This window comes from Eretmochelys imbricata, chromosome 25 (genome assembly GCF_965152235.1).
Source record: "Eretmochelys imbricata isolate rEreImb1 chromosome 25, rEreImb1.hap1, whole genome shotgun sequence".
NCBI classification, from domain to species: Eukaryota; Metazoa; Chordata; order Testudines; family Cheloniidae; genus Eretmochelys; species Eretmochelys imbricata.
The window spans coordinates 3,218,871-3,242,677 of NC_135596.1; the positions used below are offsets into that span (position 1 = coordinate 3,218,871).

The 23,807-nt window shown below is 46.1% G+C and overlaps 1 protein-coding gene across 1 annotated transcript in view; it reads left to right on the forward strand.

Annotated features, from left to right (window-relative positions):
- Positions 1-5,056: 5,056 nt before the first annotated feature.
- Positions 5,057-23,807, forward strand: part of RAB11B (RAB11B, member RAS oncogene family) — a 31,348-nt gene continuing 12,597 nt past the window's right edge. Inside the window, 1 exon segment of the mRNA XM_077841814.1 lies at positions 5,057-5,450. Within this exon segment, the coding sequence (XP_077697940.1) occupies positions 5,057-5,450 (394 nt within the window).

The window sequence follows — 23,807 nt, forward strand, 5'->3', positions numbered from 1 at the left end:
TAGATGATGAGGCGGCAGGTAGGGGGGCTGCTGCCGCCCGGGCATACGTCCTGGAGGGTGAGGGAGGGACACCCACAGAGCTGGTGAAGGGGGCAGTGGGGAGGGATGCTGTGGTCGGTGATGGGGCCACAGCAGTGGGGGTGGCCCCTGCCACGGAGGGCCTGGTGGTTTTAGTGGGGCCCTTCCCCTTCTTCTTGCCCTGGCCTTTCCCGCCGGCTGGGGGGCTCCCCTAGAGTCTGGGGAGGCGGTGAGCATGTCAGCGGCGGAGGTATTGCCGATGCCCCAGTGGGGGCGGTGGCAGGTGGTTAACAAGCGTTGGGGTCAGGTAAAAAGGGACAGGCTGTGGGATGGGCAGTTCGGGGGTACACATGAACCACCATACGCTTGTCCAGAGAGTCCTGTTTGGTTGGCTGGTGTTTCTGGCCCACACGGTGGAATCAGGGTGAGCAGCTAAGTCCAGAGGTAGACGTTAAACAGCCAGCAATGACGGTGGAGGAGGCAGTTGTGAAGATGGTAGTGTGGAGGTTGGGAAGATACAGATGGATCAGGGGGCAGCTCCGTGCCACACCCCCTGTGTCCCTACAAACACAGTCACGACACAGTCAAGGCCTCCCCCCACACGAGAGCACAGTTTGAAAGTTACTCAGTCTTGGGCCCCCTCCACAGCGATTTGCAAGTTCCCCGGACGGTGTTCCTCTGATAGACAGCTGTTTCTCTGTCTGTTCCGCATTTTCTTTTTTGCATTCCAGAAATGCCGGAGCAAGTGATAAGACTCCTTTCAACCAAAGACGGGTCCACAAACAAACAACAAGCGGCTGGGTCTGGGTCCTTCCACTCCCCCCCTTTGGGGAAGCGGGCCGGCAGGCCGCCCCCGGGGGGGTTCAGCTGGAGCGGCAGCAGCTTCTGAGGGCAGGTGGGGGGGGGTGGGGGGGGGGCTAACAGCCGGCCGGCAGCCGGCCAGCACTCTAGCAACAGCGGAGAAAGAAAAAAAAACAACAAAAGGAAAAGAAAGGGGGGGAGAGCGACTGGTCCACTCGGGGTGGGGAAGCTGAAAGCAGGGGCAAAAGTCAAGGAAAGCCCAGGCCAGAGAGCAGCAGCAGGAGAGCAGGCTAAGTAGGTCCCTTTTCCTTCTGGAGACAATTAAGACAGGCTGATTAGAACACTTGCAGCCAATCAAGAAGCTGATAGAATCAATTAAGGAAGGCTAATCAGGGCACCTGGGTTTTAAAAAGGAGCTCACTTCAGTTTGTAGTGTGCGTGTGAGGAGCTGGGAGCAAGAGGCACTAGGAGCTGAGAGTGAGAACGCAGACTGTTGGAGGACTGAGGTGTACAAGCATTATCAGACACCAGGAGGAAGGTCCTGTGGTGAGGATAAAGAAGGTGTTGGGAGGAGGCCATGGGGATGTAGCCCAGGGAGTTGTAGCTGTCGCACAGCTGTTCCAGGAGGCAGTCTAGACAGCTGCATTCCACAGGGCCCTGGGCTGGAACCCTGAGTAGAGGGCGGGTCCGGATTCCACCCCAAATCCTCCCAACTCCTGGTCAGACACAGGAGTTGTCGACCTGGACTGTGGGTTCAGAAAAACGGCCAAGCTGAGGGCTGCCGTGAAGCTCCAAGGCGAGCAAATCCACCAATAAGCGCAAGACCCACCAAGGTAGAGCAGGAACTTTGTCACACATCTTACATGCCCCATCTTGTACAAAATGCATCAAAATTATATCATAATAATATCACTGTGAAGAATATGTGGTGCAGTGTCACAGTGAGGGTGACCGTTCTGAACTTCAAGTTGTGTATGATTGAGTTCAGCTTTCTTAAGTCCAAGATGGGTTACCATCCCCCTTTCTTATTTGGGATAAGTATTTGCTGTAGAACCCTTTCCCCCAGTATTGGGGTGGGACCTTTTCTATCATTCCAAAAGAGAGGAGTGAGAGGACCTCCTGTTATAAAAGATCCTTGTGAGAAGAGTCCCTGGAAAAGGAAGGGTAAGGGGCTTTGGAGGTAGGCGCAGTGAGAAACCAGGTGGTGTAGCCTGATATCATGTCCATAAACCCCTGGTCTGTGTTGAGAGAGGACCACATGTCCCTGAAGAGGGTTAGGTGATTCCCAAAAGATAGGATCAGTTCTAGATCTGAAGAGGTGGGCTCATATCTCTCAACAGTCCCACCAAAATTAATGTTTCTGTGATGCTGGGTGGGTTGCTGAGTGTGGCTGCCTGTGTCAATGAAAATGTCCCTTTTAGGAGGCTCTGTAGACCTCTAGTGGAAGAAGGGTGGCAGAGCATGAGATTGCTGTCTAAAATGCTTCATTTTAGGGACCAAAGTGTAGACAGAAATCACAGAGATCCTCCTCTGCAAGGTGTGAAGAGCCTCATCTCTTCTTGAGCTAAAGAACTCTGCACCTTTGAATGGTATGTCCTCAATGGTGGATTGTAAATCCCAAGGGAAGCCAGAGCCTTTCAACCATGAGGTGTCCTCATGACCACCACTATGGCCACTGATCAGGAGGCACTGTCTGCAGCATCCAGAGAAGTCTGGAGACTGGACTTTGCCATGAATTGGTCTTTGTTGATTAAAGAGAAGAACTCTTCTCTGGCTTCTGGTGGAAGTCTGTCTGTAAAGGCTGCCAACTTTTTGAAGACTTGGAAGTCATATCTGGCCATTAGAGCATGATAGTTTGTACCCAAAATTATAGTCTTGCTGAGGAATACGACTTATGGTCAAATAAATCAATTCATATTGGTACTCAGACTTTTGGTGTGTCTTGGTTTTGCTGTGACTTCTCGTGTGTAGACGTCATGACCAGTAAAGATGGCATAAGGTTTGTATAGAAGAATTCAGCTCCATTAGGGAGGACTTGGTACTTTTTGTTCACCTTGCAGGAAGTTAGTGCTGCTGTGGGTGGTGTTTGCTGGGTCCATGTAGAATGTCCATTAATTTGTGGATTGGCCTCCTGGATCTCTTCTATGGGGATCTGTAAGGCTGTTGTGATTCTCCTAAGTAGGTCCTGAACCCCTTTAAGTCATCCCTTTGAATTTGGGGAGTGCTGGAAGGACAATGGCCTTGTCAGGGGAGAATGAGGTTAATGTCAGCAGCAATAGGTGCAACCTCTTTTGGTACCTCCTCAGGAACAGGTGAAGGCTGATTTGGTGAAGGTTCCAGAGCAGCCAGGGTGGCCAAGACTGTGTATGGAAGTGTCTTAGGTACACAGGGTCTGAGGTTAATTATTCCTCTTTTTTGCTGACCAGGGTCCCCAGTACAACCACACTGGCATTGAGAGTTATGGACCAGTGGCCAAGGTATTGCGATCCACATTCCGTGACCTGATTGATGGGTTTCCCAGTGCCTGTCTCCAGAAAAGTCTCTAGACCATTTGTAAGGCACTGAAGAGGAGGCAGGAGAAGCTCTAGGGAAGTACATGTGCTGCAACCTCTCCGAGTTGTGACTGTCATCTCAGGCCACTGAGGAAGAGTATGTCAGCTCTGACAACACCACTTACGATCTTGGTGTGGTACGTAGAGTCACTGAGGTAGGCAGTGCTATGGCTGCTGAATGTTTTGGCACCAGCAGAGAAACTGATGTAGACAACAGAGGTGATTCAGGCTCCTGCAATATAAGCATATCTGACAGTACTGTAAAACTCTGATGCCATCTGGTGCTGTGGAGTAGACAGTCTACATGGGGCTATGGTCTCTTTGAGTAGTGTCATCCCAAACTGCTGGGGTTGCAGTGCCTAATGTAGCAGTACCATAAAAGCTTTTGGTGATGCCAAATGTGACATCAAGAAGGAAGAGCCCCTGAGCGAACGCAGCTTCATCAGTGACAATTGTGATGGTTCCTCAGTGTGCCACTTTGGTGCCAAAGGAGCTTTGGTGGGAACCACACTGGGCCACAAAATCTCGGTGGAAGAGTGCTTTGGGGGAGATCTCCTTTTGGATTAGCTCTTTGTAGGGAATCTGCCCCTGGAACTCCCTGAGCCATAAGGGAACTCTGACGTTCTTTTATTGGGCTTAGTCACTAAATCTGAAAAGGGAGCCCCATGAGTCAGAGAACCCATGCTCATGCCAGAGGTGCAGTCTTTCTAAGCTGCTGGGGAGTATTTGACCCCCAATCCCCTCCCCTGAGCTCCCCCCGCCTCCTCCCCAGCACCTCCTGCACACTGCTGAACAGCTGATCGCCAGTGTGTGGGAGGCGCTGGCGGGGGTGGGGGGAGGAGGAGCTGATCGGGGGCTGCTGGTGGGTGCTGAGCACCCACTCGTTTCTTGCCGGAGTTGGGAGCCAAGCAGGGCCTGGCCAGGATGGGGTTGGGCAGAATTGATACCAGCCAGCTGCCCTCGGGGCCTGCCCGGGGTGGGGGTTGGGGCCGCGTGTCCTCTCAGCACTGCGGGGGGGGGACCAGCCGGGTGCCCTCGGGGCCTGCCCGGGGTGGGGGTGGGGGCCGCGTGTCCTCTCAGCACTGCCGGGGCGGGGGGGGACCAGCCGGGTGCCCTCGGGGCCTGCCCGGGGTGGGGGCCGTGTGTCCTCTCAACACTGCCGGGGAAGGGGGGGACCAGCTGGGTGCCCTCGGGGCCTGCCCGGGGTGGGGGTGGGGGCCGCGTGTCCTCTCAGCACTGCGGGGGGGGGACCAGCCGGGTGCCCTCGGGGCCTGCCCGGGGTGGGGGTGGGGGCCGCGTGTCCTCTCAGCACTGCGGGGGGGGGACCAGCCGGGTGCCCTCGGGGCCTGCCCGGGGTGGGGGCGGGGGCCGCGTGTCCTCTCAGCACTGCCGGGGGGGGGGGGGACCAGCCGGGTGCCCTCGGGGCCTGCCCGGGGTGGGGGTGGGGGCCGCGTGTCCTCTCAGCACTGCCGGGGCAGGGGGGGGACCAGCCGGGTTCCCTCGGGGCCTGCCCGGGGTGGGGGTGGGGGCCGCGTGTCCTCTCAGCACTGCCGGGGGGGGACCAGCCGGGTGCCCTCGGGGCCTGCCCGGGGTGGGCTGGGCGGTCGGTGCCGGCTGCGAGGGCCCCGCTGCAGCGCTCCTGCGGGCTCAGCACATGACGTAAGGCAACGACCGATCCCTCTGTAATGGCCCGGCCCGGCCCGCAGCGGGCAGTGGCCACAGGCCGTGTCCCGGTGGCGCGGGGGCCGCTGCCGGCTCGGGGCGGGGGCTGCAGCAGGGCCGACGCAGGGCTCCCCTCACACCACAGCGCTCCTGCCCTGCTCAGCTAGGCTCCGCCCCGGCCTGAAATGATTGGTTCGGCGGCCTGTCGATCCTCAGGACGCAATCTCCCATTGGGTGATATCTGCGGAGCTCGCGCCGTGCCCGCCCTCCGGCGTCCTTGGCGGCCGCTGATAGGCGGCGGCGGGAGCGGTTCTCCCCACCCGCACCGCACCGAGTCGGTGCCTGGCAGCCAGAGGACCGGCCCCGCCGCCATCGCCATGGGCACCCGGGACGACGAGTACGACTATCTCTTCAAAGGTACCGCGGGCGGGGGGCGCTGCCCCGTGCCGCGGCCGCCCCCGCCTTGGGCCCCCCTCCGCGCCGCCCCCGCCCCCGCCCTCGCCCTCGCCCTGGCGGCAGGCCCGGGAGCGGCCCCTTCCGCCCGCTGCCTGGGCTCGCTGCCCGCGATGGCCGCCGGGCAGCGGGTCGGGGCCGCGGGGCATGTTCTGAGGGGGGCGGGCAGCGGGGCCTGCGGCGCTCCAGGGGCGGCGTATCGCGGGCCGAGAGCCGGAGCCCCCCGGGCTTGGCAGCCGGGGGGGGGGGCGCGTGTGGGATCTGCCGCAGGCCGTGGGCGCTGCGAGCCGGGCCGGGCGCTCGGCGCAGGTCGAATGGGTCTGTCGAGCGCTTGTCCATCCCCTGCCCCGCGGCCCGTCTCTTCCTCCCCCGCTGCCGGGGGTGGCCAGAGCGTGTCCGCTTTGGCTTGCAATAGTCGGGGGGCTGGTGGCGGCCCGGGCTTGATGCACAGAGCCCCTGTGTCCCTCCCGAAGGGTTTTCTAAGCACCTTCGAAAACCCAGTTTTTTTAATGTGGTGAAGACCATGCTCCTAGCTGAGCGTTTGGAAGTAGAGGAAAAAGGTGTGAACGCAATTTTTTCTGTTCTTAGGCTCTGTGTGTTTTTCGGTTTTTAAGCACTTAAAAATGTGAGTGTAATGCTTGGCTACGTAGGGCTCCGTCTACACTACACAGCTTTTAGCGACATGGCTACGTTGCTTGCTGCATCCCTGCCGCTAAAAGTTGGGCAGTGTAGCCGCTGTTTGTCGGCTCTCCTGCCAACAAAAAACTTCCGCCCCCAAAGAATGCTCCTGCCAACATCGCACTGTTCACACTGGCGCTTGTCTTTCCGGGGGTGGGAGGCGTTAACACCTCTGAACAACAAAACTTTTGTCTTTCAATTGCCAGTGTAGACATAGCCTTAGAAACAACAGGTTAGCATAAGTTTAATTTTTCCAAAAAACTAGCTTTGGGTTGAGACCAAGCACAAGAAACTTCAGCTCAAATGTTGCTCAAAAATTGCTAAGTGAACATGGAGGTTAGAATAGAAAACTCTTCTCCACCTTAACTGGAGAGTTGCTATAATAAGCAGAAATTACTCTATTGCTATCCCAATAGAACTGCAACTTTCTAACTACTGGACAGCTTTAAATTGGGATTGCTCAGTAGATATTTAATCCCAGCATGAAATTAATAAATTAACTTCATAAAATTCTTTGAAGCCGGTTGCTGAACATCTGCAGAAGTTTTTAGGATTAGGGATTTCTCTTTAGAGAGCTGAAATGGCTTTGTGCTCTCATCCAAAAATATTGGTGGTGGATGCTCTGGAGTTTTAAGGGTGTGTGTCTGTTAACACAAATATCTCATTGTCACATCTTCGCTGGCAGTAGCAATGATGATTGCACTAGTGCAGACTGACTGCTGGCCCCAGCTCCGAGCTGGTCTGTGACACTGGCAACAATAGCACTCTCACTATTGCTTCCACCAGTTGAGTTGGAACAGTGTGATATTCTAGGAGAACAAGCTGAGGGTTGATGACATCTAGGTGTGTAGTTGATTTTTGGAACTGGAGTAGGATGTGTGTGTTTTCTCTGGTGAAAATCTTCCTGAGGATTTGAAGTTGATGTGTATTGTAGGACGGTTGCAAATAGCAGTACTCCTAGTGGTAATCCAGGACTCTCTCTATGCTGTAACAGTGTCCTCACAAAAAGAAAAGGAGTACTTGTGGTACCTTAGAGATTAACAAATCTATTTGAGCATAAGCTTTCATGAGCTACAGCCCACTTCATCTGTAGCTCATGAAAGCTTATGCTCAAATAAATTTGTTAATCTCTAAGGTGCCACAAGTACTCCTTTTCTTTTTGCGAATACAGACTAACACAGCTGCTACTCTGAAAAGTGTCCTCACAGTGACTTAGTGTGCGGCAAGCTAGTGTGCTGTAGATTCACACACGGGCTTGCCATGCTGGAACTTGCTATATAGACAAGCACTTGTTCTTTTCATTGGTGGCCATGCATATATATTTGGCTTGCCGGGGAAAAAATGAGTTTTTTCCATTAGCAGCAGTTTACTGTGTCTCTTACTTTACATTAAAGTTAATATATATTGCACTATATGACCCACTCATTTTAAGAGCTGCCAAATAGTTGGAAAAACTTTCTTCTTCCCTGCCTCCTTTAAAGCACAATTGATTGACTTCCAAATTATGCTAAGCTGCCATGTTTGGTACTAAATCTCATCAGCTTTCCAAATGGCTCAGTATCCTAAGACTTTAAAGCTTGACAGCTGTCTTATTCTTTTCCCCCTCAATAATAATTCGATTAAGTAGATGAAAGTACACAACATTACATGGATCTTGTTTAAAAAAAATCTACACTGTTTAGAAATATCTGAACTTAAATTAGACTTTAAATTTTCAGGGAGGGACTGTGCTTTTGTATTTCTATTGTAAAGTACTTTCTAACACTGTTTAGTGAGGGGGAACCCTGTTCTATGTGGCTGCGCGTCTAAATTCCTTAGGGGGGGGACCATGTCTTCTATGTGCCATGTGGTGCTGGAAACGCACTGATGTTGCTTAGATATTTTTTTATTATTAATTTATCTCTTGGCCCAGCAGTAAAAAAATCTGTTGTGCTGTTCCCCTTCTAGCTATGGGATCACTGATACCAGAGAAGGAATCCTATAGTGGCTCATGATTCTGACCTGGAAAGAGATGGGGCTGCTGCCCAAGCTGTGTCCCCAAAAGTAATAAGACTGAAGTTGGTCTTACCCACTATCTCCACTTGCTTGGATATATCAGGGAGTATATCAGGGAGTTGTGCAGGCACTGAAGAAATTATTGGTGTCTGAGTGAATTTTTTACTGGTCTTCTTACTTGCCCTTATTTTTATCTGTGCACTGGCTTTTTGAGTTTTTCTACCACTGTTCCAGCAGCCATATATTCGGTGATCTGAGCAGGAAGGAGATGATTGTATTTCAGGAAGGATTTTTTAATTTTACTCTCTGTCAAGGAGAAAGAATATGCTAACCACTTTCTCTGAAAGGGACCTGATATTTATCTTCTGGTGCATCTTTATGATATGATTTAACTCTAATTTTAGTTTTACAGATACAATTTGCTAACGAAAGATACGTACTAATAATCCTCCCAACTCACATATTGGAGTGGCTCTTAGTAGACCTAATGAGGCTCAAAAACTTCAGGTTTCAGAGGGGTAGCTGTGTTAGTCTGTATCAGCAAAAACAACGAGGAGTCCTTGTGGCACCTTAGAGACTAATAAATTTATTTGGGCATAAGCTCTCGGGGGCCATAAACCACTTAATCGGATGCATGATATGAAAAATACAGTATGCAGTTATAAATATACAGCATATGAAAAGATGAGTTGTCTTACCAAGTTGAGGGGTCAGTGCTAACGAGACCAATTCAGTTAGGGTAGATGTGGCCCATTCCCAACAGTTGACAAGAAGGGGTGAATATCAACAGAGGGGAAATTATTTTCCTAGTCCTTATTCAGGCCTAATTTGATGGTGTCAAGTTTGCAAACTAATTCTGCAGTTTCTTGTTGAAATCTGTTTTTGAAATTTTTCTTTTTGTTGAAGAATTGCCACTTTTAAGTCTGTTGTTGAGTGTCCAGGGAGATTGAAGTGTTCTCCAACTGGTTTTTGAATGTTATAATTCTTGACGTCTGATTTGTGTCCATTTATTCTTTTGTGTAGAGACTGTCCAGTTTGGCCAATATACATGGCAGAGGGGCATTGTTGGCACATATCACATTGGTAGATGTGCAGGTGAACAAGCCCCTGATGGTGTGGCTGGGTCACTACAAAAAATAATTTCCCCTCTGTTGATATTCACCACTTCTTGTCAACTGTTGGAAATGGGCCACATCCACCCTAACTGAATTGGTCTCGTTAGCCCTGACCCCCCACTTGGTAAGACAACTCCCATCTTTTCATATGCTGTATATTTATACCTGTGTACTGTATTTTTCAAGCCATGAGTCCAATGAAGTGGGTTCTAGCCCACGAAAGCTTATGCCCAAATAAATTTTAGTTTCTAAGATGCCACAAGGACTCTTTTTTTCTTTAAACTTCAGAATCTCACTCTTCAACTGTTCAAATATTTACTGCTCTAGAACTTCCTTTGTAAAATCTTGACTTCAGTAGCTTTTTCTGTTAGCAAAAATGGTATTCAGCAGCTTTAAGAAAAATCATTAGCCGTGGAAGAATTTTAAATTGGGCTTTTCTCTCTTCACCACCCTGATGATCTCTCTAGTGGCCAAGAGAAAAACAGCAATGTTTTATGTGAAATTACTGCATAAACCAACTGTTCAGAATTTGAAAATGGCTGAGAAACTTGAGCATGAACTGTTGCTACAGCCAGCTCACCGTTTTGGTGTTCCCTCACACAAAAGAATTGGCCATCTTGTGTATGTGGATGTGGCTGTTTTTTAATGACTGTAGTAGATATGGAAAGAGATGGCTGAAATCTGTCCTCAGGTAATTTGTTGTTTTTGTACTTGGAGGGTGAAAGTGTGGTTATGGTCAGAAAGCTGCTCTGGAGGACTAGACTTTCTTAGAGTATATCTGTATAATAAACTTTAGTGTCATGTTGTGCATCTTTGGTCAAATCTGTTTTTTTATGGAAAATGAAAATGAAACTTTGTCCACTGTCAGCACTGCTCTAGCTTTGTCTGTTATGCTCTAGCTGGGGAAGAACAAGCTGATGTCTGCATGTGGCAGAACAGAATTAAAATTGCCAGTGAAGGACTTTGAAATAAGTCTCTCGTTGGTGAATAATACACAAAGCTGAAACAGTTTGGATTTTTCTATTAGCAAATTAGCTTGCAGTGTGGGCTTTTTTAAAAAGCAGAAACCTTTTGCTTTGAGTTATAAATGGAAGATATAGCAGGTGGGTTCATTGGTCTGTTTAGAGTCAAATACATTAATAGTTGTCCTTCAATGTTTCATAATATCCCCTAAATGGTCTTTGAGGTGATTCACTGTACCTGAAAACTGCAAACTCTGTCAGTTGTCTTCTAACAAGAAAATCAATTGTTACAGAAAAAGTTCACTTTTAAATAAAAATTTTGCAGGCTGCAGGAAGGAAAAATTGCTGACCTTTGTTAAGAAACGGTATCTAGAGCTAGAGAAATATTTGCCTCTAGCTTTTTTGGAATTATGACCAGTATAACTGAAGCTTTAGTAGTAGGAGCAGTAGTAGTAAAGGTAGGTTTATTCATAATAAACCACTTTAAATAATACAAATAATTTAACATATAGGGATGCCAAATCTTTGTGCAACAAGCTTTATTTCTGCAAGCCCTAATGGGAAATGTGCTCTGATATTGTTTAGAGAGTTCAAAATACCACAGGCAAAAAATTGAAAGATGCTAACAAAATTTATTGATGGATTCCAAAGCCAGAAGGGATCACTGTGATCGTCTAGTCTGAATTTCTGTATTATCTTGCAGGTGACACTAAACTGGGAGGAGAGGTAGATACGCTGGAGGGTAGGGATAGGATACAGAGGGACCTAGACAAATGAGAGGATTGGGCCAAAAGAAATCTGATGAGGTTCAACAAGGACAAGTGCAGAGTCCTGCACTTAGGATGGAAGAATCCCATGCACCACTACAGACTAGGGACCGAATGGCTAGGCAGCAGTTCTGCAGAAAAGGACCTAGAGGTTATGGTGGACGAGAAGCTGAATATGAGTCAACAGTGTGCCCTTGTTGCCAAGAAGGCTAACGGCATTTTGGGCTGTATAAATAGGAGCATTGCCAGCAGATCGAGGGATGTGATCATTTTGCTCCATTCGGCATTGGTGAGGCCTCATCTGGAGTACTGTGTCCAGTTTTGGTCTCTCCCCCCCCCCCCCCCCCCACTACAGAAAGGATGTGGACAAACTGGAAAGAGTTCAGTGGAGGGCAACAAAAATGATTAGGGGGCTGGAGCACATGACTTATGAGGAGAAGCTGAGGGAACTGGGATTATTTAGTCTGCAGAAGAGAAGAATGAGGGGGGATTTGATAGCTGCTTTCAACTACCTGAAAGGGGGTTCCAAAGAGGATGGATCTAGACTGTTCTCAGTGGTAGCAGATGACAGAACAAGGAGTAATGGTCTCAAGTTGCTGTGGGGGAGGTTTAGGTTGAATATTAGGAAAACCTTTTTCACTAGGAGGGTGGTGAAGCACTGGAATGGGTTACCTGGGGAGGTGGTGGAATTTCCTTCCTTAGAGGTTTTTAAGGTCAGGCTTGACAAAGCCCTGGCTGGGATGATTTAGATGGGGATGGGTTCTGCTTTGAGCAGGGGGTTGGACTAGATGACCACCTGAGGTCCCTTGCAACCCTTGATTATTCTATTCTGTGATTACTAGGGCCCTATCAAATTCATGGCCATGAAAAACGTGTCACTGACCATGAAATCTGATCTCCCATTCTGAAATCGGGTCTTCTGTGTGCTTTTACCCTATACTATGTAGATTTCACGGGGAGATCGATGTTTCTCAAATTGGGGGCCCTATCCCAAAAGGGAGTTGCAGGAGGGTCATAAGGTTATTTTTAGGGGGGGGTTGTGGTATTGCCACCCTTACTTCTGCGTTGCTGATGGTAGGGTGCTGCCTTCAGAGTTGGGCATGGCCAACAGCCATTGCTCTCCAGCCACCCAGCTCTGAAGAAATAAGGGTGGCAATACCCTATTATGCCGTCCTTACTTTTGCGCTTCTGCCTTCAGAGCTGGGCGGCTGGAGAGTGGCAGCTGCTGACTGAGGGCCCAGCTCTGCAGGCAGAAGCACAGAAGTAAGGGTGATAATACCATACCGCGCCATCCTTATTTCTGTGCTCCTGCTGGACCATGGTGCTGCCTTCAGAACTGGGATCCCGGCCAGCAGCCACCGCTCTCCAGCTGCCCAGCTCTGAAGGCAGCACCGCCACCAGCAGCAGCGCAGAAGTAAGGGTAGCGGTACTGCGACACCCCCCTCTCTCTAAACTTGTACCCCCCAACTCCTTTTTGGGTCGGGACCCCTACAATTACACACTGTGAAATTTCAGATTTAAATAGCTGAAATCATGAAAGTTACTATTCTAAAATTACTAAATCCTGTGACTGTGAAGTTGACCAAAATGGACCTTCTCATGGCCAATGATTGGTTAGCCTCAAAAAGCTCAGTCTATTTAGTTTGTCACTATAAGGCTTGTTTTCAAATCCTTTACTCATTCTAGTGGCTCTAAACCTGCTCCAGTTTATCAACATCCTCCTTGAATTGTGTGCACCAGAACTGAACGCAGTATTCCAGTAGTGGTTGCACCAGTGCCAGCGATAGAGGTAAAATAACATCTCTGGATTCCCCTGTTTATGCATCCCAAGATTGCATTAGTTGTTTTGGTCACGGCATCGCACTGGAAGCCCACCCCCAAATCTTTCTCAGAATCACTGCTTCCCAGATAGTCCCCCATCCTGTAAGTATGGCCTACGTTCTTTGTTCCTGAATATATAGATGACATTTAACCATTTTAAAACTACGGCTATCAAGCTATTAAAAAAATTAATAACAATTAATTGTGCTGTTAAATAGTAATAGAATGCCATTTATTAAGTATTTTTGGATGTTTTCTACTATTTAAAATATTGATTTCAGTTACAACACAGAGTACAAAGTGTACAGTGCTCACTTTATATTTTTTATTATAAATATTTGCACTGTAAAAAAGAGAAGAAATAGTATGTTAATTCAGCTAATAAAAGTACTGTAATGGAATCTTTTTATCATTAAAGTTGAACTTACAAATGTAGAGTTATGTACCAAAAAAAACCTGCACTCAAAAATAAAACAATAAAAAACTTCAGAGACTACAAGTCCCTCACTCCTACTTCTTGTACAGTCAATTGCTCAGACCAGGGGTCGTCAACTTATGGCTCTGGAGCTGTATGGGGCTCTTTGGCTGCCCCCTTGTGGGCAGCCATTTTTTGAGGTCGTGTGAAGTGGGGGGTCTGGCCAGGAGGTGTTTACCACAGGTGGCTCCCGTCTGGAAGTGCAGCTGGGCTTGGCAGGCAGGCTGCCTGACTGCCCTGGCCCCATGCTGTTCCTGGAAGTAGCTGGCTGCTGGCACATCTCTGAGCACGCCTTGGTGGGAATGGGGGCAGCGGGTCTCCGTGCACTGCCCGTGCCTGCAGGCAACACCCCTGCAGCTCCCATTGGCTGGTTCCCTCACATCCCCTGCTTTGTAATCCAGGAAGACTGGCACCCAGCAGAAGAGGTGGTGGGAGGTTTGCATGCAAGGGATTCGGAGTCTGATACAAAGCCAGGGTGAGGTTCACATAAGCACTGCAGCACGGATGTAGTTACTGTGCTGTCTCAGGTACGCAATGCTCCTGGCACCCCATGATTCAGAAATGCAGAGACCACTCAGCCCTCAGGGAGCACACACATGGTATAGTGACATCGCATTACTGTGACCCCCTGCCAGGATACTGGCCTTATTCAGAGCCTCATTTGAGGGACTGCCAGGTCGCTTCAGGCCCTGTAGCAAATGTATTTGAACAAACCCAAATCTGAATGCAAGTATTTGCAGGAGTGATAGGTTCAAACTTATTTGTATGTCATGAACATCAGTAGTCCCCAACTGAGATCAGGTCTTCATTGTGCTAGGTGCTGTGCAAATGCAGGGGGTGTGCCTGCATTGCAATCAGAAGCGTGATTGCAGCTCTGCTAGCTTTACTCTAGCTACCCTGGCTAAAGATATCGGTAAAGATGCAACAGCATGGACCCAGCATGGTTTAACACCATGGCTACATACGCAGGCTGTGGGCAGTCTGGTACAGTCCTCGCTGAAGCCTCTAGATTGGGGATCGGCAATCTTTGGCACGTGGCCTGCCAGGGTAAGCCCCGGCGGGTCGGGCCGGTTTGTTTATCTGCTGCATCTGCAGGTTCGGCCGACCGTGGCTCCCACTGGCCGTTCCAGGCCAATGGGGGCTGCAGGAAACGGCAGCCAGCACATCCTGAACTGCTTCCTACAGCCCCTGTTGGCTTGGAGTGATGATCCGCGGCCAGTGGGAGCCGCGATCTGCCAAACCTGCAGACGTGGCAGGTAAACAAACCGGCCTGGCCCACCAGGGGCTTACCCTGGCAGGCTGTGTGCCAAAGGTTGCCGATCCTTAACCTAGATTCTAGTTGCATTAAAAGTATTGGCGAGTAGTAATAACTTTAATATGTTCAATTATTATTAGTTGATAAATTCTAACTTTACAAGTAGCTTTGGGTGTGATAGCGGCAAAGAGTCTGTGGCACCTTATAGACTAACAGACGTATTGGAGCATAAGCTTTCGTGAGTGAATACCCCTTTGTCGGATCTTGAAATATTTTGGTCAAAGACAAAAACAAAAAAAATGGCTCTTCTTCTTTGAAAAGTTGCCAACCCCTAGCTCAGACAAACCAAGTTTGTTTACATTTGCAGGAGATACTGCTGCCTGCTTCTTGTTTACAATGTCACCTGAAAGTGAGAACAGGCATTCCCATGGCAGCCTTGCAAGACATTTACATGCTAGATGCACTAAAGATTCATATGTCCCTTCATGCTTCGACCCCCATTCCAGAAGGTCATGTGTCCATGCTGTTGACAGTTCTGCTCGATAATGATGCAAAGCAGTGTGGACTGAGGCATGCTTATTTTCATTATCTGAGTCAGATGCCACCAGCAGAAGGTTGATTTTCTTTTTTGGTGGTTTGGGTTCTGTAGTTTCCGCTTCAGAGTGTTGCTCTTTTAAGACTTCTGAAAACATGCTCCACACTTCGTCCCTCTCAGATTTTGGAAGGCATTTCAGATTCTTAAACCTTGAGTGCTGTAGCTATCTTTAGAAATATCGCATTGGTACCTTCTTTGCATTTTGTCACATCTGCAGTGAAAGTGTTCTTAAAGCAAACAACATGTGCTGGGTCATCATCTGAGTCTGCTATAACATGAAATATATGGCACAATGTGGGTAAATCACAGAGCAGGAGACATACAATTCTCCCCCAAGGAGTTCAGTCTCAAATTTAATTAACACATTTATTTTTTTTAACGAGCGTCATCAGCATGGAAGCATGTCCTCTAGAATGGTCATTGAAGCATGAAGGAGCATATGAATGTTTAGCATATCTGGCACATAAATACCTTGCAATGATGGCTACAAAAGTGCCATGTGAACACCTGTTCCCACTTTCACATGACATTATAAATATGCAGCAGGTAGTATTATCTCCCGTAAATGTAAACAAACTTGTTTGTCTTAGTGATTGGCTGAACAAGATGTAGGACTGAGTGGACTTGTAGGCACTGAAGTTCTACATTTTTTTTGTTTTTTGAGTGCAGTTATGTAACAAAAAAAATCTACATTTGTAAGTTGCACTTTCGTGACAAAGATTGCACTATGGTACTTGTATGAGGTGAATTGAAAAATACTGTCTTTTGTTTATCATTTTTACAGTGCAAATGTTTAATCAAAAATAGTATACACTTTGATTTCAGTTACAACACAGAATACAATATATTTATGACAATGTAGAAAAACATCCAAAATATTTAAATTTCAATTGGTATTCTACTGTTTAACAGTGCGATTAAAACTGTGATTAATTGTGATTAATTTGAGTTCATCGCATGAGTTAACTGCAATTATTTGACAGTCTTAGTTAAAATGCATTTTGTTTGCTCGTGCCTAGGTTGCCAAGCAACCTAGTTCACTCTGAATCCGTGACCAGTCCTCTTTATGTACTACTCTCCTCCCCTCCCCCCCCATTTTGTCATCTGCAGATTTGAGTGATGGTTTTGTTTTCTTCCAGGTCAATACTACAAATGTTAACTAGCGCAGGGCCAAGAACCACTCCCTGTTTGTCCCCACTGGAAACATACCCTCTTAATGATGATTCTCAGTTACACTTTGAGATCTTTTTTCAGAGTAGCAGCCGTGTTAGTCTGTATTCGCAAAAAGAAAAGGAGTACTTGTGGCACAATAGAGACTAACAAATTTATTTGAGCATAAGCTTTCGTGAGCTACAGCTCACTTCATTGGATGCATACTGCTGATAAGTTTAACTTTAGTAGCTGCTGTTTGTTGTACACTTCAGTGGAATAAAAAGTGTTAATCTGTATTTTCTCCAAATACAGAACTGAAATATTGAACTTTTTCTGCATTATTTCTGATGATTCCACCATTTCATTCTGGTAATGGACCAGATCCTCACATCGGTATCTTTTTTTTGTTCCTCGTATAGTTAGAAAACTCCTCCTTATTGTCCTTAACTCTGCTGGCCAGAGATTTCCCCTTGTGCTCCTTTGCATCTCTTATTAATTTTCTACAATTCCTAACTTCTGATTTATGTTCATTACTATCAACCGCCCCTTTTTTCCATATATAATATATATATATATGCCTTCACTTCCCCTCTAAGCAGCAGAGCCGCCTTCTTCAATTGTGGCTTTTTGGGCATCAAGTAAGCTGCTCTTAAATGATTCCCAATTATCATACACGTTCTTCTGATTGGTTGCAACACTTCTTGAGTTAGGAGACTGTCATCTATAATTTGTACAAATTCCAAGGATGATATAATACTGGCAGCACGAGACCTCCAGCATACGTCACTGCAATTAAAGTCCCCCCCATGATCACACAGCACTTTTTTCTGCACATTATAGATAGCTATATAAGGAAGTAGTCATCATGTTCCCTAGTGTGATGTGATGGTCTGTACAAGACACCAACTAATAGCCCATCTTGTGCTTAATCTATAAAAACATCGATCTGTAAGCATTAAGGATCATTTTCTTCAGAGTTATCAGTGACTCTGAAACAGGTAATGCCGTTTTTGACAGTGCCCCTCCCTCTCCCCTTTTGCCCACTTGATCCTTCCTGACTAGGTTATAATAATTGGTGTTGATGTTCCATTGTGCAAATCATTTCACTGGGCTTCAGTAATACCAACTAGATTGAATTTATGTGCATAAATGAGCAATTCCAGTTCTTGTTACCCAGACACCTAGCATTGGTGCATAGGCAGTTCGAGGCTAGTGAATGTCTCCATGCCCTTTTGGTTCCTTGATTAATTTTTTTGCTGAGTGCTCATATCTTCCCTCTCTTTATCCTTCCCTTTTATTAGCTTAGCCCCCTCCTGACTACTCAAGCCAGCTTGTCCCCAAGAAGATTGATCCCCTTTCTACTGAGGCAGAGGTCATCCAGACTGTATAGTCCCTTCTCCCCATAGAAGGTGGACCAATGTTCTGCAAAACCAAAACCCTCCATCGTACACCACTTACCTATCCAGTGGTTCACTTCCTCAGTCTTCTGTCTGTCTTGTTCATGGGACAGGAAGGATCTCAGAGAAGATTGCTTGGATGCTTGTCTTCAACATGCTTCTGAGTTTCCTGAAGTCCTCTACTATCTGAGAGATATTCCATGACCATGTCATAAGTGTCAATTTTTAATGTCAACTAGTGTCAATTTAAGCTGCACAACTGTAAGAAAATCAACTTTTGTCTTTGTGCTCAATTTTTTTTAATCTGGTCTTCCATCTTTACTGCTCTAGCTCTGCTAGGAGATGTGTATTTTTAAAGTCAGGATGTCTGCTTATTTTTGGTTCTTACTGGCTGAACTTTGCCATTGGCGCTTCAGTTATCTGGAATTGAGCATGAGACTTGACTCTTTTTGTGAACTAGGTAGTGTTAATAATGTATGTTGCACCTCCAGATAGGCAGAAGACTTCAACCATTTCTCTGGGATGAGGACCTAGCAACAATAATACGTTAATTCATTACTTCTAGACTAACGCACAACAGTTCCCTCTACACTGTGCACTTAAAGGCCAATCTGAAGTTCTAACTTGTCCAGCACACAGCAGCTTGCCTTCTGGGTGGGATGAACTTGGGGGTGTGTGTGTGTGAGAGAGAGGAAAAGTACATCACTTCTACACCCTTAACTCTGTCCAGTTCAGGGTCATCTTCCTAGATTTTTTTTTTAAATGCCTTTAATGACCTGGGAACAGACTATTTCAGCAACTAGTTTACCATTTGTCCCCCTTCTTTCTTTTGCCAACTTACTGTACTATGTTTGGTACTTGTAGTAATTGGTGCTCTGTAAACACACAAAATAAACTGATGGCACAGTGTAGTTAGAGAAAAGGAAGTACAGGAAAGAGGTAAGCAGCAGTGTAGTTGAAGATGCAAGTTTGGTTGACTTAAGATTGGGTTAAACTGATTTTAAGTGCACTTACATTAGGGATTTGCACTGGTTTAACGAAATTAAAAATCTATCTCGTTAGATCAGTGCAACTTTTTTAGTACCTTTAGAGCCCATTAATGTTGTTGTGGTTTGGTGTATTCCAACGTAGGAGCATTTGAAAGTGATGTATAATTTTATTTATTGCAACACCTAGAACTCCCGTCATAGACTAGGTTCCCGTTGTGCGAGGCCCTGTAGAAACACAGGACAGACTGTCCCTACTCTAAAGAGTTTTTACAATCTGAGTTTTGCCCTATTTATTTCATGTTTCATTTATTTAAAAAAAAAAAAAAAAAAAAAGCTTCACACCACATCCAAAACCATTTTTTTCATTTAACTCCACCGGGAAGCTCTGCTGATTGTCTACTGAATTGTTCCTGATGCTAGGAACCTCTTGAATTCTAAACTCATGTCTGACTTTGACATGATGTCTGACCTTTGAGTAAGTCACTTCAACCTTTGTCTTGCTGCTTCCTCTTGCTTAACTCACAAGGTTATTATGAGGATTGATGTTTGTAAAGTACTTGGAGACCTTTGGATGAAAAGTTGTATAAATACTAACTAATACTTACTGAAATTTTTAATTTAATTGGGTGTAATGACTGGAGAAACAAACTTGATATCTGCAAATTTCTAACCAAAATGTCATTCAAAACACGCAATATCCTGATACAGGTGAAATGCCACTCCCCCTTAGCAGGATTTATGGCAAGACTAGGGAACTACTTAAGATTTTAGGAGGTCCCTGAATTTGCTTGTCACAGGGGTTGCATGCAATGACCCCTTCCTCCCCCACCCCCTTCTCCATTTGTCTATGAATCTGATAACCAAAAATGTTGACATGTATGTCTAGATCAGGGTGTTAATCTCATTCTAGGGATAGGGCAAATTCCATTTATGGTCTGTGGAAAGTTAAGACTGCTTATCCCCCACAATCCGGAGTGTAACTCCCCTTGGAATCAGTGGGAGGTTGGCCATTGTGTAGTTACTAAACTTCAAGGGCCCCATGAAGCTGACTCAGTGTCTGACTACTGTGGTTTATGAAGTAAAAATAATCACAACTAAACACATTTTAAAAGCTTTTATAACTTTATCAAGACTTCCCTCACCCCTTGGTTCTTACTCTGCATCCCAGCTATTGGGGATATTACATACACAAAGTCACTTAAATTGCTTTGAAACTGATTAGTGCAACTTTCTTTATGGGTTTTTTGGTTTTGTTTTTTTATCCAGGCTTTCAAAAAATAGTCAGTATATCAGTTCTTGTTCACGTCAACTAAATAAAACTTTGAATTTTTAGGCAAAAACCACTTTTAAGTGGCATTCTAAAAATGTATATGTATAGTCTTGTTTCCCTCCTTCCTCCTTAAAATTTCCAATATCTCAGTTGGCAGAGGAGTACTTGGCAAATGTCAGGTGGATTAGTGCTGAGTTTTGGCAGTGTTTTTTGTGGGCTAGGAACCAGGGAAAGGGGTTCAAAATAGGGCTTTTCAGTCACTGATTTGTTTAAATTTTAAGGTAAGAGACCATTAGATCATTTCATAGTCTGATTTCACATATAACATAGATCATATAATTTCACCCAGTTACTCCTGTATTGCCCCTAATAACTTGCAGTGAAGAACTAGTCACGAACTTAACTGTAATTCCACACATACACTAATAGAATGTTAATGTCACAATTGAGCACTTGGATTAGGAGATGCCAAAGCTAAGATTGGACACAGCTTTAACTCTGCCCCTTTTTGCATGTGTAAAGGCTATCATAATTATATGATCACATTCTATTTCTCAAATGACAAATACCTATAGTATTACAACGTTAAATACACGTATATCATCTTGGAATACCTTTTTCATTTTTTGGCTTCTGCGGTGCAAAGCAGGGTTATGAACAATATTTGAATGAGGCTCTTAGGATCAACAAACTTCTTTACCAGACTACTGGTGGGATAAGCCTTCTCTAGAAGATGGAGAGGGCACTTCTTGCTAGCTTAATCCTTTCTTGGTGTAAGAGCAAAGACTAGTAACTTTTTGTCCAGGTAAGTGGAAAAGCATTCGTCCTCCTGTCCTTCCCACTTCAGGCTTTGTCTACACTGCAAAATTAAATCAACCTAAGTTAAGTCAACATACAGCCATTGCAGTAATTACTGCAGTTTTTCAGAGCCACGCTAGCTCCTTCTGTTGGTGGTGAACGTCGTCCTCAGGAGTGCTTGTACTGAGGAAACTGACCGTGTGGAGCAATGACAGCCTGGAGCCCCGACACTGGGGCTGACGGTCCAGAGTGGAAAGCAGGAGGGGAAGAGCACAAGCCTGCCCACCTCCCAGTAAGGGATTGGGGGAAGGAGAGCCCAAGCCTGGCCATCACCTGGGCTCTCCACCCTGCCAATTCCTCCCCAGTTCCTCATCAGGAGGTGGCAGCAGGACTCTGGGCTGTGGGGAGATGGCAGGGGGCCCCAGGCTGTCAGCCAATGGGCAATGTATATGCCATATGCCAATGTCAGCCAATGGGCATAGTGATCAATGGCTCGGTGTCTAGTTGGCAGCTGGTATCAAGTGGAGTGCCCCAAGGGTCAGTCCTGGGGCCGGTTTTGTTCAATATCTTCATAAATGATCTGGAGGATGGTGTGGATTGCACCCTCTGCAAGTTTGCAGATGACACTAAACTGGGAGGAGAAGTAAATACGCTGGAGGGTAGGGATAGGATACAGAGGGACCTAGATAAATTGGAGGATTGGGCCAAAAGAAATCTGATGAAGTTCAACAAGGACAAGTGCAGAGTCCTGCACTTAGGACGGAAGAATCCAATGCGCTGCTACAGACTAGGGACCGAATGGCTCGGCAGCAGTTCTGCACAAAAGGACCTAGGGATTACAGTGGATGAGAAGCTGGATATGAGTCAACAGCATGCCCTTGTTGCCAAGAAGGCCAGTGGCATTTTGGGATGTATAATTAGGGGCATTGCCAGCAGATCAAGGGACATGATCGTCCCCCTCTATTCGACGCTGGTGAGGCCTCATCTGGAGTACTGTGTCCAGTTTTGGGCCCCACACTACAAGAAGGATGTGGAAAAACTGGAGAGAGTCAAGCAGAGGGCAACCAAAATAATTAGGGGACTGGAACACATGAGTTATGAGGAGAGGCTGAGGGAACTGGGGATGTTTAGTCTATGGAAGAGAAGAATGAGGGGGGATTTGATAGCTGCTTTCAACTACCTGAAAGGGGGTTCCAAAGATCTAGACTGTTCTCAGTGGTAGCTGATGACAGAACAAGGAGTAATGGTCTCAAGTTGCAGTGGGGGAGATTTAGGTTGGATATTGGGAAAAGCTTTTTCACAAGGAGGGTGGTGAAACACAGGAACGCGTTACCTAGGAAGGTGGTGGAATCTCCTTCCTTAGAAGTTTTTAAGGTCAGGCTTGACAGAGCCCTGGCTGGGATGATTTAATTGGGGATCGGTCCTGCTTTGAGCAGGGGTTTGGACTAGGTGACCTCCTGAGGTCCCTTCCAACCCTGATATTCTATGATTCTATGAATGTAAGTAACGCAGTGTCTATGCTGACACTGCGTCATCCTAACTACATCAACCTAAGTGCATGGATGTGGAGTTAAGTTGATGTAGTGGGCGACTTGTATTGGCAGGAGCGCCATTGTAGTGTAGACAACTAGAGCTAGATCAACGTAAGCTGCCTTATGTCGACTAACTCTCTGTTGTGTAGATCAGGCCTTCAGAAATATCTGAACCACCACTCCTTGTGGAGGGTCTGTTATCTAGGGTGGCTTAAAATCTGATTTAAATAAACTAGATTTGTTTAAATTGGATTTATTTAAATTTTTTCTTTTTACAAATCTGTTTAATTTTAAACTTGAAATAACAGCCTGTGCTAAGTCTAAAACCTCCTATAGTATATGTTAAATAAGAAATAATTCAAGCAGTACATGTTTACTACTGAAGTTTTTAAAGGAAGTCAAATCCCCGAACTGGTGGAAGTCACAGTTAAGCACCTGGGACTAGAGTTTGAAGTGGTAAACCAGTTTTTCACAGCAGTAGCCTCTGTTTGCACATGCAGAAGAATATTTTCTTTCTTTCAGTTCATTCAGCTAGTTCATTCAAAGCTGTAAAAGCAGGAAAGCTTATTTTCCACCTCCAGTCTCTGAATTAAAGAGGTCTAAGACTTTGAAATAAAATTTTTAGTTCTAAAATCTTCAAGGGTACAGGGACCAGAAACAATCAGTTCAATTCACTGACTACAGATAATACGTCCTTTAATAAATTAAGTACAAAATATGTTCTCAAACTTCTTATGTATCCAGAAATATTTACTTAACTAATGAAAAGCTTTTTAAATTGAATTTAAATTACCATCTAAATGCAGCTTGACACAGATCATGAGTAGAGAAATTAATCTAATAAATAAAAAATCCCGTTTCCTAATTTTTCCATTTTTGTATTGTTAGAAATCTTAAATGTATGTTAAGCAATATAATTGCTTAAATGTGTGTGGAAATGGTGTATGCTCCTGGCTATCAGGCAGAAATACCACATTTAGTGAAGAGGAAGTCTGTGAGGCAACCTAGGACCCACCCACTATAATTCACTCTTGTTATTGCAATAACGGGATGTCCCACATAGCGTCTGTCTGTCCTTTTTGAACCTTCTTCAACTTCAGTAACCTCTTTTGGAAAAGGGATGCATGATGCTCATATTTTTTGCTGTGATTGGTGAGGGTGGCTTTTGTTGATTTGACCATGAGTTTCCATTTATTTATTGCTTGCTAACTTGTGCACTCCCTAAAGTAGGAATTTAAAAAAAAAAAAAAAATAGAATCAATCATAGAATATCAGGGTTAGAAGGGACCTCAGGAGGTCATCTAGTCTAACCCCCTGCTCAAAGCAGGACCAATCCCCAATTTTTTGCCACAGATCCCTAAATGGCCCCCTTAAGGATTGAACTCACAACCCTGGGTTTAGCAGGCCAATGCTCAAACCACTGAGCTATCCCTCAGTCCTGGTACCTATAATTCCCCCTCATGGTCCCACAAGAGCTCAACTCTAGGCTCCTCCGTCATTACCTCTCTTGGATGGACACC